The following is a 16,700-nucleotide window of genomic DNA, read 5'->3' as shown; positions in this document are numbered from 1 at the left end:
GTATTCTCAAACCTCAGTTTGAGGTATCACACTATTTAAACAAAATGGCACCCATACTTTATACTGCATGTTGTTGAGTCAATGGGATATTTTCTCATTTTTTAACTAAGTAACAGAGGTCTGAGTTGCCATTAGTTGGGTTCAGATACTTAGCGGTAAAAGCAGTAAGCCAGGCTGAAGAGGATACCAGACTAAAAAGTAGCAAGAGCTAGCGAACTACAGAGAAGTTAGGATCGAGTATCAAACGTGCCCTCGAACCCATTAAGGAGATGAACTGTGTTGCAGGAACTGCTGCCAAACCCAGACACAAGGGGTAACCATTTGGTTGGTCCTTCTGAGTTACTGGAATTTCTACCCAAGCCAGGTAGCAGCAGCTGCAGTGGTTTGGATGAAAGTGGGCCAGTTAGAGTGAGGAGGTGTGGTCCAAGCAGCTGCCATATATGAAGAAGATATGTGCTGTCTGCAAAAATCTGCCGCTGAAGCCAAAGAGTATGTAGAGGCTAATTGGTGTAGGAACCTACTTAAACAGGGTAAACTATAACTACTGGCAATGTCTGTATCATCATGGAAGATTGATGATTAAGGGTGGCTTGTAGCTTGGTGTTTCAAATCAGACACGTCCAAAGTCACATTGCTGTGTCTTATTGTTAGGCCTAGTTCTGAGTCAATAAACCATTGCCTTATTTTCAATGACTTTGTAACCCAGAGCTTGAAACCAAGAATTATGATAGCCACTGGTGAAAAGCTTCAGGCTTTTGGATTGCATTAGGTAGATTCCAGAATGTATTGTTGATTTAACTATAACTTGCTTTTATTGTTTGTATTTGGCAGAGGAGTACCTAGAGGTTGAAGGGTTTGTGCCCCAATCTCCCTACTCCAACCAGTCCTACCTCAACCTTCCAATCCAGAGCGATGCCAATAACTGCATAAACTCGGAGGATCCAGGTCAGCCGGCATCCTCATCAAGTGTCATCTCAGACAGCCATAAGCGCAGCTCCCACCGTAAAAAGTATGACCTGGTACTCCTGGGCTGTGCCTCCATCTTGGCATCTGTCGGCTTTGGGAGTGATCTCCTGGATCTGGGGCGGCAGCGAGTGCTGCAGGAAGAGCATTGCGCCAAAGACGAGAAGAAGAAGCGAGACAGTCTCTTCCAGCGCACAGGACGCTTTCGTCGTAGCACTAGTCCCCCAAGCTGCATTGTCTCCAAGAAAGATGAGTCTGCCCTCCCTTCTCTAGAGCCCTCAACATCCGTCACCCTCTTGTCCCTGTCTTCCATTTCTGACTGCAACTCAACTAAGTCGCTGATCCATTCTGACAGTGACGATGTGAATGTGTACGAGAACCCAGTCGTTCTGGAGCCCAGCTCTGAAGCAATGAGGGGGCAGAATGCCAACCCCCTGGTGGATCTCAAGGTGGAGGGCTTCAAAAAGGATCCCAAGCAGTCATTGACTCCTACACATGTGACATCTGCCATGGCGACTGTATCTCGAGGGCATCGGCGCACTCCCTCTGACGGGGCTATACGACAGATAATGCAGACTCATAGGAGAACGCCGTCAGATGGCAGCATGCCACTTCCCAAGGACACAGGTGAGTTCCAGACTTATCAGATGTTGCTGACAATGTGCCATATTCCCTGTTTTTGCTTAAAATTGTTATTTTCCATATTTTGTCTTGTACAAATTGTGTTCCTTCAGGTGGGTGTACGACAGCTGGTTCAATATTCTATTAGTTGAGGGTATTTGTGGGGGGAAGATGGGGCGTTTCTCAGCATATTTCCTGAAAATATTGTCACAAACATACTTGGCATCACTTGGGGAATGGGTACGTGGTCAGGGCATCTTCTAATGCAATATCTGGGATGGAATGTCCACCATAAATACTCGGAGACTAATGTCAACACTTCTAATTTACAAGGTCTTAATACCTGCTTGAAGAATATTAGTATTGTGAGGAACCTACAAATGCACTCTGATATCTGTATCCTACAGGAGACCCAACTTCAACGGGATGACAAGAGCAGGCTGAATTCCAGATATTTGCTAGGGTGATTTGGCTCTTTTGTGAAGAAAGAAGTGGCTGGTGTTACTATACTTCTCTCGAAGTATAAGGTTCACTGGAGGCACATGAAAAGAGAGGGAACATGGGTCAAGGTGAATAGTTCTTTTAGGGTTGTGTTGCTTTCCATAACCTCAGTATATGTTTCAAGTACTGGGCAGGAGTGATACCTCTGAGAAATACAAATTGACTTGCCCCGGACTGCCACTTCTGAGGACTAGCTGGTCTGCTTTCATAAGTTTTTCCTAGCCTTATACAGTGCAGAATCATGTGGGAAACCAGACCGAGAGCATTACCTAAAAGACATCCTGCTTTCAGTCATATCAGATAATGGCAGGGGTGATCTTGTGAAACCTGTTTGTAAAGAAGTAATCTTGTGGCAATGAATAGTCTCAAACCATCGAAAGAGACTGGACAGCTTTTTTTGCTGGCTTGAATAAAACTTTTGCACCACTGATCTTTGAGACCCTTACGAAACTGATGAATCATATGGCTGCTGCAGCTACCTGACCATAACCGAAACATGCCACAGTTTGATCCATAGCCCAGGCAAAGACCCTGGTCTGGGCCAGTCATATTGACCTGTTGTCATCCTGAATATTGACACCAGGTTGTTTTTCTAAAATTCTGGTCTCCATACTGAACAAGCTTCTGCCTGATCTGATACACGTTAATCATTCACAGTTCATTTTTGGCTGAGATGCATGTGACAATAATAAGAAAAATCTACAGTAGATGTGGCCAGGTGAGGGACTAATGCAATTCCCTTGCAATCTCTGGTTGCTAATTGTGCCTTTGACCAGATGAATTGGGTCTCCATGCTGAACGATTCTTAAGAGGGTTGGATTGGGACCGCACTTTTTATGGGACATTACAGCTGACTACCAAACCTGAGAGCAAGAGTCAGGGTGAATGCAGGACTAATGGACAGAATTGGCTTAAGAAGAGGGATGAGACGAGGATGTCCTTTGTCCACCTCAGCCCCTCACACACCCCACTTCTGATGTTTACCTTGATACCTGAACTATTTTACAGCAAAACTGGTACATCCCAGGCATCAAAGGGGTTAAGTTGGGACAGGTCATCTTCAAGGCTGTGGCCTTTGCCAGTGATGTATTATCTTGACCAGCTATGAAAGGTCAATCCTAGCATTGATGGGGAATTAAGTCCGTTTCGAGTGGTATCAAGATTTTTGATCAGTTTATCAAAGGTGAAGGATCTAAATCTAAAAATCCCTGAAAGAACAATGCAGTCTTGATGGCGCTCTACTCCTTTTTGGTGGATGTGAAAGAAAATAGAATGGCAAAGACAGATGTTCAGTTGGCCTAACCAACAACTTTTGTGGGTGGGATGCATAAACTGCATTGGTGATGATGATCCTGCTCAGATTACTGTACTTCTTCTGAGCACTCCTGCTGACGATTCTGAAAAGGTACATGAATAATCTACAGGACATTTCCTGAATTATATGTGGCAGGGCAAGAAAGCAAGAGTGGGTTTGCAGCAGGACACTAATAGACCCAGGGTTGGAAGTTTAGGAATTCTATATTTGCCTAAATGATATCAGGCGGCACTTCTGAGGTACATATTGAAGTGGTCAAACGTAGGAACTCTAAAATAATGGTGCTTTATAGACCACACATTCTCACTTAGCGTGTGACACTCTCTTAAAATCTAATTGTCACATTTCTGAGATCTCCCCAGCATTCAAAGTTTTTTTTATCCTCTTATGTAACTCGGGAAAACACTGTCTTACTTGATAAAAACAATTTGGACCTTGTCCATGTTATATGACCAGTGTTGAAACGTGGTTCACCCCTTCAGCCAAATTAGAGCTGCTCTGTGATGAAGCGAGAAGGTGTCAATCCCCCTGCAATTATTGTTTGTACAAGGGTTATTCAATGAATATCGTGAATATTTTAATATCCATTCCCTGTCTATCATGCAGTGATGAAGATTTCATATCTAATTATTCTTTCCACCAGTGCTTTTGTGGTACCCCGGGGGAGCAGCAATAGGGCTACAGCAATGGAGTGAAGCAGCGTGGCCCTATCTCCATTGCCATGCATTCCCAGCCCTTTTCTGGATGAATTTTTGCATCTGAGCTAGTATAGTGATCTGGTACCCTAGTGTACTGTATTTATTTATTTTGTTTTTATGTTTGCAATTTTATACAGCAAAGATATGGCCCAAAGGCATCAGAGCACTTTACAACAGAGAGAATACAGGTTTACAGCAGGTTACATTAATAGTAGTTGATCTCGGACGTTTACATCAGTGTATGAATAAAAAAGTTACCACAAGAGACAGTTACAACAATAGGGCAGAGGGCATGAAGAGTTAAAGGCAGATCAGGGTGCATTGGAGAAAGTAAATAAGTCTGGTTGAGGGTGAATGAACCAAGATGTCTGTCAGATAGGGGGGGCTTTTGTCTTAGTTTGACTCTTGCTCTAGGCAAGACTGCTGGTTTAAGGATGACAGTACTAATGTTTGTAGACCACTAGGTCAATCCTACAACAAGTCACAACTGTCGGCCCAACCCTCCCGGCTCACAAGCAGTACCTCACCAAAAACCCAAACAATAAAAGGGGATTTGTGGAAGCCTTTACGCATGGACTCGAGTGCGACATCTCAAGGGAGTTGTGGTTAAACGATGATTACCCTTTTCTTACATGAGCAACATTTCTTTTTAACACACAGGCAATGAAGGAGATGCAGTAAAGTTTTCAATAGGTTTTATTAACAAGACTGCAATCTACTGTAAATTGCATGGGCTGCAATGATTAGGATAATGAACAATGCAAACAAAAGAATGGTAAAAACGAGAGTCATGCATACAAAGATCCCTACAATCTTGCAATAACATAAGAAGTGAAATAAGCACTAATACCTTAGCATGATGAACCTAATCTCTAACCTAAAGAGAGATAGGTGTGTTAAACCTAATCTGTACCATGTCCATGTGAAGAGCCCCCCAACCCTCATTACCTTGGAATGAGGTCTCTTGATCAGACTCCGTAGGGACACGAAGGCTGGGTCTGCATTAAGGTGACGTGTAGCATAGATAACGTCAATGGCATCTGGTAGGAATCCCTCTGATTATCCTGGCTGTGTGAGATGTACTTATACAGATCTTCTAGGAGCCCTGACGCAGGTATGTTCCCAAACAGTAGGTAAGAAGGCATGCTTGGGGCAGCAATTACATAAACAATTTCCTGAAAAGATACATTATGTTACTGTCACATGAAAGTGGGAAAGTACATGATGTGAATACCTACATATCTCATTTATCTTTGACGCTGATAGTGATGCCTTTACAGAGTGGCACTGATAATGTGAAACTAAAACATCTTCCTAACTATAAACATGGCAGCCATCTCGGAAGAAATAATTAAATTAATGTGCTAAAACAGAGCAAGCTAAGTAGGTTAAAAGTCACTAGGTGACGAGGGCCCAGGCCTGCAAGCCAGAAGGCTAAGCTAACTCCTGATTCCCAATTAAACTGAATAGGATCCACTACACTTGAGGTCCTTTTTGAAGGTTGTTAGGCAGGTGGTTAGATGGAGTGAGGGAGGCAGAGAGTTCCAGGTTCTAGTGATGCTGCCAGAAAAGGACTGATTCATATATTGTTCTCGTCTGATGGAGGGGGGGGTTTCCAGGAGCAGGGGTTAGGCATTTCTGAAATGCCCATTTGCTTCAGAGATATTCAGTTTCTCGTTTAGATTGGAGGGTGAGAAGGAGTGCAGCACTCTGTGGGTGATGCAAGTGATTTTGAATTGGGCCCGCGCTTCAATGGGGAGCCTTAGGAGGTTTAGAAGTGCAGGGACCTAAGATGAAGAGTGCTGCAGCATGTAGTATTGCTCTCAGTGGGCCTAGGTGAACTTTGGAAATGCCTGAAAGAAGGGCAATTCCATAGTCTAGTCTAGAGAAAAGGACAGACTGCACCACTGTTTTGAGGTCTTGTTCCGGAATAATTAGTCTGATGCCCCAAAACTGCCTAGGTGGTGTCTTGCACTGTTGGCCGTGGCTGTTAAGATGATTGTCCAGGGTAATGCCAAGTGATCTGGCACTCATGACAATGGTGGGGCAGTCTACAAAGGTGGGAAATTTGGCCATCCATACTTGTACATCCCTTTTTGCTTTCGGAGGTGAGATCTAAAGAAATTCTGTTTTAGATGGGTTGATTTTGAAATGGTGGTTGGGCATCCAGTTTTGAATCTTTAAGAGTGTATTTGAAAGCAGGGCAACATCCTGTATGATAGAGATTTTCAGGTATATTTGGGTAATGTCCGCATAGAGGTGGACGAGAATCCCAGAGTTCCTGAGCATCACACAGTTATTCTAGGTAGAGGTTGAAGAGGGTTGAGGAGAGGATTGAACCTTGAAGGAGGCCTTGGTGAACACTGTCTAGTCTTCAGAATAAGTTGCCCATTTTCACAATTTGGGAAAGGTAAGAGGAAAACAGTTGAGGACCCTTCCTCCACATCCCATATGTAGTTCGAGAATATGAAGGAGGTTATGATGGTTGACAGTGTCGAATGTGGGGGATAAATCCAGGAGGCAGGAGTTGTCGCAGTCAAGGTTTCTAAGGGAATCATCAACTATTTGGAGGATTGCAGTTTCTATACTATGACCCTGGCGGAAACCTGATTGGAGAGTGTCTAGAAGGTTACGCAGCTTTCAATTAATTTGCCTAAAAATGGGGGAGTGGAGACTGGATGGTAGTTGTTCAGATTCTCTGTATCGAGAGGTTGTTTTTTTAAGAGCTGAGTGATCTGACCCATTTTTAGTCGTTCATGGAAGAGGCCCAGATTGAGAGAGGAAATGACCAAGGCATTCCATATAGGGAGTAGCTGTGTGGCAAGAGACTTGCTGATAGATCCTCTAATAGCTTCCTGATAATGGTTTGAGGGTTTTACTTTGGAGGTAGTTCGTAGTAGGTCCTGCTCGGAGATTGGAGAGAAAGGTAACCATGATTGTAATGCTTTGCACAGTAGAGAATCACTGGGAGACATCGATGGGACGTGAAATATCGATGTCTCCACCTTTTTTTGATCAAGGAAATCCACAAAGTCATTGCAGCGGGCTACATATAGCCTAGAAGCCAAAGTGATTGCCGAGTTAGTAGACTGTGCAATAGCCTTGAACAGGCTCTTCGGTCTATTGTTTGTTGAATTCATGAGGGCTCTGATATGGGAGGATTTGGCTCTGAGGATTTGGTCTTTGTATTGTTTTCTCGCTTTACAAAGCTTAGTCGTACTCAGGAAGGATGTGCTTTTCTCTGTCCTTTCTCGTATTTTCTGATAAGCTTTCGTTCTTTAGAAAACTCTTTAGAGAACCAGGTCCTAGAGGGTTTTTGTCTGGATAATTTGCACTTCAGTGGTGCTCACTTGTCAATAAGGGATTCCATGCAGGAGTTGAACTTGTCAGTGGCCATGTTGATGTCAAGATGAGGTGTGATCACAATTTGGGTGGGAAAGCCCATGCTGTCCATGGCTTCTGTCTCAAGGTTAGATGTGTCTCTAAACCATATGTTCGATGGCATCTGTCGCTGTAGATACGCATGTTCTGCAATAGCTCGCCATCTGGTGTTGGGCCGGAGTGTTACAAGTTGTTTTTCTTCAAAGAAGTCTTTCGAGTCACGGGACCGAGTGACTCCTCCTTTTGTCTCCATTGCGCATGGGCGTCGACTCCATCTTCGATTGTTTTTTTTCCGCCATCGGGTTCGGACGTGTTCCTGTCGCTCCGAGTTTCGGAACGGAAAATTAGCTAATTTCTGAAGATTTTCGTCGGTATTGTTGCGTTCGGGATCGGCGTACTTTGATTCCACACCGCATCGAAGATCGAAGAGCTCCGGTGCCCTTCGGGGTAGTTTTTCGATCCTCCGTCGGGGCCTGGTCGGCCCGACCGCGTGCTGAAGAACGCCGATGGAACGGACCCCGTTCCGTTTCTGCCCCAAATGCCACAATAAGTACCCTTACACAGACCAACACTTGGTCTGCAACCTGTGCCTGTCACCTGAGCACAGCGAAGACACCTGCGAGGCCTGTCGTGCGTTCCGGTCCCGAAAGACACTCCGAGACCGTCGAGCCAGAAGACTTCAGATGGCGTCCGCACCGACAGCCCAACGGGAGTTCGAGGAACAGGAAGAGGAAGGTACCTTCTCGATCCAAGACTCAGACTCCGAAGGATTCGACGATACACAAACCGTGAGTAAGACGTCGAAATCCACTCAGAGGAACATTTACAAGGCCCAGGGGACGCCACTGCCACCAGGCCATGGCTCGACCCATAAATTCGGTGACCGACCGTCGGCACCGAAAAAGGCCAAAACAGTGCCGAGATCGTCCGACTCCGGTCGAGACACCGGCACGCAGCCTTCTCGGGACCGAGAAAGTGCTGGAGACAAGCCTCGACACCGAGATGCCGGTGTGGACACGGCTCGACGCCGAGACAGCGGCACCGAAACAGATCGACGCCGAGAGGTTTCGGCCCCGAAAACGAAAAGAGTCACCTCGGAGCCGAAAAAACACGCAGACAAAGTTTCGATGCCGAAACAAACTGCAAGCGACCCAGCTTCAGGCTCTTATACAGAAGAGCACTCGCTAACCTCCCAAATGCAGAAGCATAGGTTTGAGGAAGAGCTGCAAGCAACTGATGTAGACCATACGCAAAAGCGTATCTTCATTCAGCAGGGGACAGGAAAAATAAGCACCCTTCCCCCCATTAGGAGAAAGAGAAGGTTGGAGTTCCAGACGGAACAGACACCACAACCAAAAGTGGTGAAAAGAGTTACCCCACCACCCTCTCCTCCGCCTGTGATTAACGTCTCACCAGCACAAACTCCATCACACTCCCCAGCTCACACCACCATGAGCCAGGGTGACCAAGATCAGGACGCATGGGACCTATACGACGCCCCAGTGTCAGATAACAGTCCGGAGGCATACCCTACAAAGCCATCTCCACCAGAAGACAGCACCGCGTATTCTCAAGTGGTGGCTAGAGCAGCACAATTTCACAACGTAAGCCTCCACTCAGAACAGGTCGAGGATGATTTCTTATTCAACACCCTCTCCTCCACCCACAGCTCCTACCAAAGCCTGCCTATGCTCCCTGGTATGCTCCGGCACGCAAAATACATCTTTAAGGAGCCGGTCAAAAGTAGGGCAATCACACCAAGGGTGGAAAAAAAGTATAAGGCGCCTCCTACAGACCCGGCTTTCATCACTACACAGCTGCCACCAGACTCTGTCGTTGTAGGAGCAGCTAGGAAAAGGGCCAACTCTCACACATCTGGAGATGCACCACCCCCAGATAAAGAAAGCCGCAAGTTCGATGCAGCTGGTAAAAGAGTCGCAGCACAAGCTGCAAACCAGTGGCGCATCGCGAACTCACAGGCACTACTTGCGCGCTATGACAGAGCCCACTGGGACGAGATGCAACATCTCATTGAACATCTGCCCAAGGACTTACAAAATAGGGCAAAACAAGTGGTTGAGGAGGGACAAACCATTTCCAACAACCAGATCCGCTCCTCCATGGACGCTGCAGATACAGCTGCACGGACAATTAATACATCTGTAACTATCAGAAGGCATGCATGGCTCCGAACGTCTGGATTTAAACCAGAGATTCAACAAGCAGTTCTCAATATGCCTTTTAATGAAAAAGAACTGTTCGGTCCAGAAGTGGACACAGCGATTGAGAAACTCAAAAAAGATACGGACACTGCCAAAGCCATGGGCGCACTCTACTCCCCGCAGAGCAGAGGGAATTACAGCACATTCCGTAAAACGCCCTTTCGAGGGGGGTTTCGAGGTCAAAGCACACAAGCCAGCACCTCACAAGCTACACCGTCCAGTTACCAGGGACAGTATAGAGGAGGTTTTCGGGGACAATATAGAGGAGGGCAATTCCCTAGAAATAGAGGAAGATTTCAAAGCCCCAAAGCCCCTACTACTAAACAGTGACTCACAGGTCACTCACCCCCTCCACACAACACCAGTGGGGGGAAGAATAGGCCATTATTACAAAGCATGGGAGGAAATCACTACAGACACTTGGGTTCTAGCAATTATCCAACATGGTTATTGCATAGAATTTCTACAATTCCCTCCAAACATACCACCAAAAGCACAAAATTTAACAACACACCATTCCAATCTCCTGGAGATAGAAGTGCAGGCACTATTGCAAAAGAATGCAATCGAATTAGTGCCAAACACACAAATAAACACAGGAGTTTACTCACTGTACTTTCTGATACCAAAGAAGGACAAAACACTGAGACCAATCCTAGACCTCAGAGTAGTGAACACTTTCATCAAATCAGACCACTTCCACATGGTCACACTACAAGAAGTATTGCCATTGCTAAAACTACACGACTACATGGCAACTTTAGACCTCAAGGATGCTTATTTCCATATACCAGTACACCCATCGCACAGGAAATACCTAAGGTTTGTATTCAAAGGAATACATTACCAATTCAAGGTACTGCCTTTCGGATTAACAACCGCACCAAGAGTCTTTACCAAATGTCTAGCGGTAGTCGCTGCACACATAAGAAGGCAGCAAATACATGTGTTCCCATATTTGGACGACTGGCTAATCAAGGCCCATTCGTTCAAACAGTGCTCAAATCACACAAATCAGATCATACAAACCCTCTTCAAACTAGGGTTCACCGTCAATTTCACAAAATCCAAAATTCTGCCACGCAAGGTACAACAATACCTGGGAGCCATAATAGACACATCAAAAGGAGTAGCCACTCCAAGTCCACAAAGAATTCAAAATTTCAACACCATCATACAACGCATGTATCCAACACAAAAGATACAGGCAAAGATGGTATTACAACTCCTAGGCATGATGTCATCATGCATAGCCATTGTCCCAAACGCAAGACTGCACATGAGGCCCTTACAACAATGCCTAGCATCACAGTGGTCTCAAGCACAGGGTCACCTTCTAGATCTGGTGTTAATAGACCGCCAAACTTACCTCTCGCTTCTGTGGTGGAACAACATAAATTTAAACAAGGGGCGGCCTTTCCAAGACCCAGTGCCACAATACGTAATAACAACAGATGCTTCCATGACAGGGTGGGGAGCACACCTCGATCAACACAGCATACAAGGACAATGGAACATACATCAAACAAAACTGCATATCAATCACCTAGAACTTCTAGCAGTTTTTCAAGCACTAAAGGCTTTCCAACCAATAATAGTTCACAAATACATTCTCGTCAAAACAGACAACATGACAACAATGTATTATCTAAACAAGCAGGGGGGGACGCACTCCACGCAGTTAAGCCTGCTAGCACAAAAAATTTGGCATTGGGCAATTCACAACCAAATTCGCCTAATTGCACAGTTTATACCAGGGATACAAAATCAACTCGCAGACAATCTCTCTCGAGATCACCAACAGGTCCACGAATGGGAAATTCACCCCCAAATTCTGAACACTTATTTCAAACTCTGGGGAACACCTCAGATAGACTTGTTTGCGACAAGGGAGAACGCAAAATGCCAAAACTTCGCATCCAGATACCCACACAAACAATCCCAAGGCAATGCCCTATGGATGAACTGGTCAGGGATATTTGCTTACGCTTTTCCTCCTCTCCCTCTCCTTCCTTACCTGGTAAACAAACTCAGTCAAAGCAAACTCAAACTCATATTGATAGCACCAACTTGGGCAAGGCAACCCTGGTACACAACGCTACTAGACCTATCAGTGGTACCCTGCATCAAATTGCCCAACAGGCCAGATCTGTTGACACAGCACAACCAAAAGATCAGACACCCAGATCCAGCATCGCTGAATCTAGCAATCTGGCTCCTGAAATCCTAGAATTCGGGCACTTACAACTTACCCAAGAATGTATGGAAGTCATAAAACAAGCAAGAAGGCCATCCACCAGGCACTGCTATGCAAGTAAATGGAAGAGGTTTGTTTGCTACTGCCATATTAATCAAATACAACCATTACACACAACTCCAGAACATGTAGTGGGTTACTTGCTTCACTTACAAAAATCTAACCTAGCTTTCTCTTCCATTAAGATTCACCTTGCAGCAATATCTGCATACCTGCAGACTACCTATTCAACTTCCCTATATAAAATACCAGTCATTAAAGCATTCATGGAGGGCCTTAGGAGAATTATACCACCAAGAACACTACCTGTTCCTTCATGGAACCTAAATGTTGTCCTAACTAGACTTATGGGTCCACCTTTTGAACCCATGCACTCCTGCGACATACAGTTCCTAACCTGGAAGGTGGCATTTCTCATCGCCATTACTTCCCTGAGAAGAGTAAGCGAGATTCAGGCGTTTACTATACAGGAACCTTTTATACAACTACACAAAAATAAAGTCGTCCTAAGGACCAATCCTAAATTTTTGCCAAAGGTTATTTCACCGTTCCATCTAAATCAAACAGTGGAACTTCCAGTGTTCTTTCCACAGCCAGATACCGTAGCTGAAAGGGCACTACATACATTAGATGTCAAAAGAGCATTGATGTATTACATTGACAGAACAAAAAACATCAGAAAGACTAAACAACTCTTTATTGCATTTCAAAAACCTCATGCAGGAAACCCAATTTCAAAACAAGGTATAGCCAGATGGATAGTTAAATGCATCCAAATCTGCTACCTTAAAGCTAAACGACAGCTGCCCATTACACCAAGGGCACACTCAACCAGAAAGAAAGGTGCTACCATGGCCTTTCTAGGAAACATCCCAATGCAAGAAATATGTAAGGCAGCCACATGGTCTACGCCTCACACATTCACCAAGCACTACTGTGTAGACGTGTTATCCGCACAACAAGCCACAGTAGGTCAAGCCGCATTAAGGACATTATTTCAGACTACTTCCACTCCTACAGGCTGATCCACCGCTTTTGGGGAAATAACTGCTTACTAGTCTATGCAGAACATGCGTATCTACAGCGACAGATGCCATCGAACTGAAAATGTCACTTACCCAGTGTACATCTGTTCGTGGCATCAGTCGCAGTAGATTCGCATGTGCCCACCCGCCTCCCCGGAAGCCTGTAGCAGTTTGGAAGTTACCTTCAATTATTTATATATGTATCATCTCAACCTTAAATAGGTGCATACTTAGTCACTCCATTGCATGGGCACTATTACTACAATTCAACTCCTACCTCACCCTCTGCGGGGAAAAACAATCGAAGATGGAGTCGACGCCCATGCGCAATGGAGACAAAAGGAGGAGTCACTCGGTCCCGTGACTCGAAAGACTTCTTCGAAGAAAAACAACTTGTAACACTCCGGCCCAACACCAGATGGCGAGCTATTGCAGAACATGCAAATCTACTGCGACTGATGCCACGAACAGATGTACACTGGGTAAGTGACATTTTCATTTCTCTTTCTTGCCCATAAGTTTTGGTGTGTGTACCGGTTAGAGAGACGGGATCTGCATGTGATCAGACCAGTCGGCCTGATTGGAGTCACATGTCTTTAGGTAGGTGGAATTGGAGATTATCAGATACAGAATGGCGCCTATGTGGTGTGTTTGTTTATGGCAGAGATCGTTGGAATGGAGAAAGGAGGTAAAAGTGTCCACATAACTATTGCCCATGTCTTCCCAGTGGATGTTGTAATCACCAAGAAAGATATTGTTGTCGGAGTTGATAAGGTAAGAGGTGAAGAAATCTATGCATTCCTCAATGAAGTTGTGTTTTGACCTGTGGATGGTAATTCACATTCAGCCTGAGGTAGGAGGTAGTGGATGTGGACAGTGTCAACCAAAAGCTTAGAAAGACTGAAAATGAGTCGTTGGGAGGATTTGGCATCTCAGGGAGTTTTGGTGAATGAGTGCGAGACCTTCGCCATGCCTATCTTCTCGGTCGCGAGTAGTTGGGAGAAAGAAGAAGAACTAGAGCGTGGTTAGATGAGGCGTTGAGCCACGTTTGTATGAGGATCAGGATGTCAGGATTATGGGTCCGGATCAAGCCTGAGAGCTGAAGACAATGATTGACTGCAGAACGACAATTGTGTAGCATGCAGTTCAGGGAGAAGCTGTTGTCTTTCTGACTTGACTGATCCAGGAGGAGAGTTGGGATTTCTTTAAAGTTTCGAGGGGATGAGCGTGCACTGGGGTAGTTTGTGTGAGTTTTAATACGGTCAGAGATGATAGTGCAAATCTGGCAGCCCCTTACTGGACGGTAGGAGGAAGGGGTAGTGGAATTTGAAGTTGCATAACTCTTTAGGAGATGGAGTAGGTCTGAGTTGTCAAGGGGAGGTTGTATATGCTGGAAAGGTGTGGGCGGGGTCTGCAGAGGTGATGAGAATAGGGGTGGTGGGAAGACAGAGAGTCACTAAGCTGGAATAAAGCCAAAGTGAGGATGTCCAATCTACAAGAGAGGTGTGAGAACGAGCAAAGGAGCTTGTTGAAAAGAGACTAGTTACTTTCAGTAATTGTGGGAGGATTGGAGTGAATTGTCAGAATGGACTGTGTGGGATTGAGGTGCAAGAGGGGAAAGGTGCTAGCTGTTGGTGTCTGGTGTTTGGAGATGTTGGAGCGGGAGGCGAAAAAGGAAGGGCAGAGGTGGGGACTTATAGGCTGAACCCTCTTTTGTAAGGTAAGAGGGGTGGCGACAACAACCAGAATGGGAGATAATGGTTTGTGGAAGGTTGAAGAAGAATGGTGTGGAGATGGTTTGTGGGAGGGATGTTCATGCTCTGGAAGAGGCAGTGAGCAATGGGTTGCGCAGGGCATAACTGATCATAGGAGATTCTGGGGCGTGAGAAGTTGATCGGAAAGGGGGAGAGTAAGTGGAGGTTTTTATGGGTGGACAGAGAGGGGGAACGTGGAGGATCATAGGAGGGCCTGAGGGTGAGATAGATTAAGTTGATTGTGTCCAGGATTGTGTTGTTGGCTTGGAACATGATCTTCCCATTGTTGTAAATAGATATAGAAAGGTTGCCCGAGAGGCCAAAGGGGGAACAATATTTGAGTTGGCGTCCAAAGGTGATGTTAGAGAGAAAAGAGGATGGAAGAAAACTGCGTAAGAATCTGATCCATAAGTCAGTGTTGTGTGTGAACAGGAGGAGGTCTGTTAAGGGTACCTTTGTGTTGGCAGTGGTATTGGCGTGCAAAGAGGGTTTCTGAGAAGTCTCTCAAGGTTCTGTGTTTCAAGCGTTTCATTGCATGTTTGGAAAGATTTGGGTTGTATTTGATCTTGAAAGCAATTGCCCCAGATTTGGAAAGGGGCGATGGGGAAGCTGGTGGCAGCGGGTGTCGACGACATGTTGGGGGCAATCAGTTGGAAATTATAAGTATTGACCTAAGCAACCTTTGCTAGGTTAAGGAAGGTCCTCACCTGAAATGACATGGGGATTTAAGGCGGTCGTCCCATGAGAACAAGTGAAAGGCTCTCACCGCTGCAGTCGCGGGCCTAAGTGTTAAGATGAAGTTGGGCTCTTCTGGTCCTGTAGCTTTTTCTGGGTGAAGTCATTCTGTCACCTCACTCTGTCCTAATTTAAACTCAATGGCCATGGATCACCAGTTCCGAAAGCTATCCGAAGCATTACATTCACTATACGCCGATACAGACAGTTTGATGGTTTGTAACTTTGGTTCTCGTGGAGGTTAGTAATGTAGGTCGTCATTCATATTTACACCATTAGGTGGAGCTTCAGAGCTGTGTAAGAGGCATAGTCCTCTTAATTGATCAAAGATCAGGGCTAGTTTGGGGTCGTAGTTCTTTTTTTGTTTTGGGAAAGATTGAAGGATAGGAAGAAGATGGCTGCCTTCAGGGAGAAAAACATGTGGCCTGGAGGGGCAATAAACACCCTCATTGGGGCAGCCAGATCAGGGCTTTGCTGGAATGAATTTAATGTCTGCTCACAGGCAACAAATGTGGGCTACTCGACCTCAGCAGCTGCAGGGATTACTTCCAGTGGAATGCAGGCGGCTAAAAATGCAGCAAAAGATTGAACAGCAGGATGTAGAGTACATAATTTGCACACAAGTCCCAGTCAGGAGTGCCTCCCACGGGCTTCCAACTCACATTGAGCTCAGTGATTCTATAATGGAAGGGGTGGGTGGTCAGCAGTACTTTATGGTTCACTATCTTAGCCGGGGGCGCTCACTGGGAAAAAGGGCTCTCTTTGAAGATGATCTCTGTGTCTATGATTGATGTAGTATCTCCATCACAGGAGTCTTTGTGTGCAGTTGAAGGAAGTGTGCATTGTAGGAGAGAATCCAGTCCTCTCTCAGTTTTTTTTTGCAAGGGGCCAACCAGAAAAGCACCGCTCTAAGATGGCTGCCCTTTGTGATTGAATCTTAAGATCAACAGTCCTCTTTCTGTCTGCATTACTTTAAGTGTCGGCCCTTTTGGTGTATCAAGTGTATTGTTAATATGCTGGGCAGAGGAAAATTAAAAAAGGCCTCTAATTCTCTCACCTTAAATCTCTTGTGCTGGGTTGCTTTACCTTCTTCATACGTGAGCAGGAAGCCTCCACCTCCATTTAGTGTCCTTTTCCCTAATCGCTCTGCTCCCGTATCAAGTGTGTGACAACGCTTTTCCTCATCTAGATATCTGGCTACCTTGATGAAGCTCCTTCTAGGTTTTCT

The 16,700-nt window shown here is 45.4% G+C and overlaps 1 protein-coding gene across 2 annotated transcripts in view; it reads left to right on the top strand.

Annotated features, from left to right (window-relative positions):
* MAP3K10 (mitogen-activated protein kinase kinase kinase 10) overlaps nucleotides 1-16,700 on the top strand; it is a 244,245-nt gene that overhangs the window by 184,952 nt on the left and 42,593 nt on the right. For both annotated transcript variants that reach the window (XM_069207241.1, XM_069207240.1), the window contains exon 9: nucleotides 832-1,590. In XM_069207241.1, the coding sequence (XP_069063342.1) occupies nucleotides 832-1,590 (759 nt within the window). The remainder of the gene's footprint in view (nucleotides 1-831; nucleotides 1,591-16,700) is intronic.

Source organism: Pleurodeles waltl, chromosome 9, assembly GCF_031143425.1.
Source record: "Pleurodeles waltl isolate 20211129_DDA chromosome 9, aPleWal1.hap1.20221129, whole genome shotgun sequence".
NCBI lineage: Eukaryota > Metazoa > Chordata > Amphibia > Caudata > Salamandridae > Pleurodeles > Pleurodeles waltl.
The sequence above is the reverse complement of the archived record's forward strand: the minus strand, read 5'-3'. Positions and strand labels throughout refer to the sequence as shown.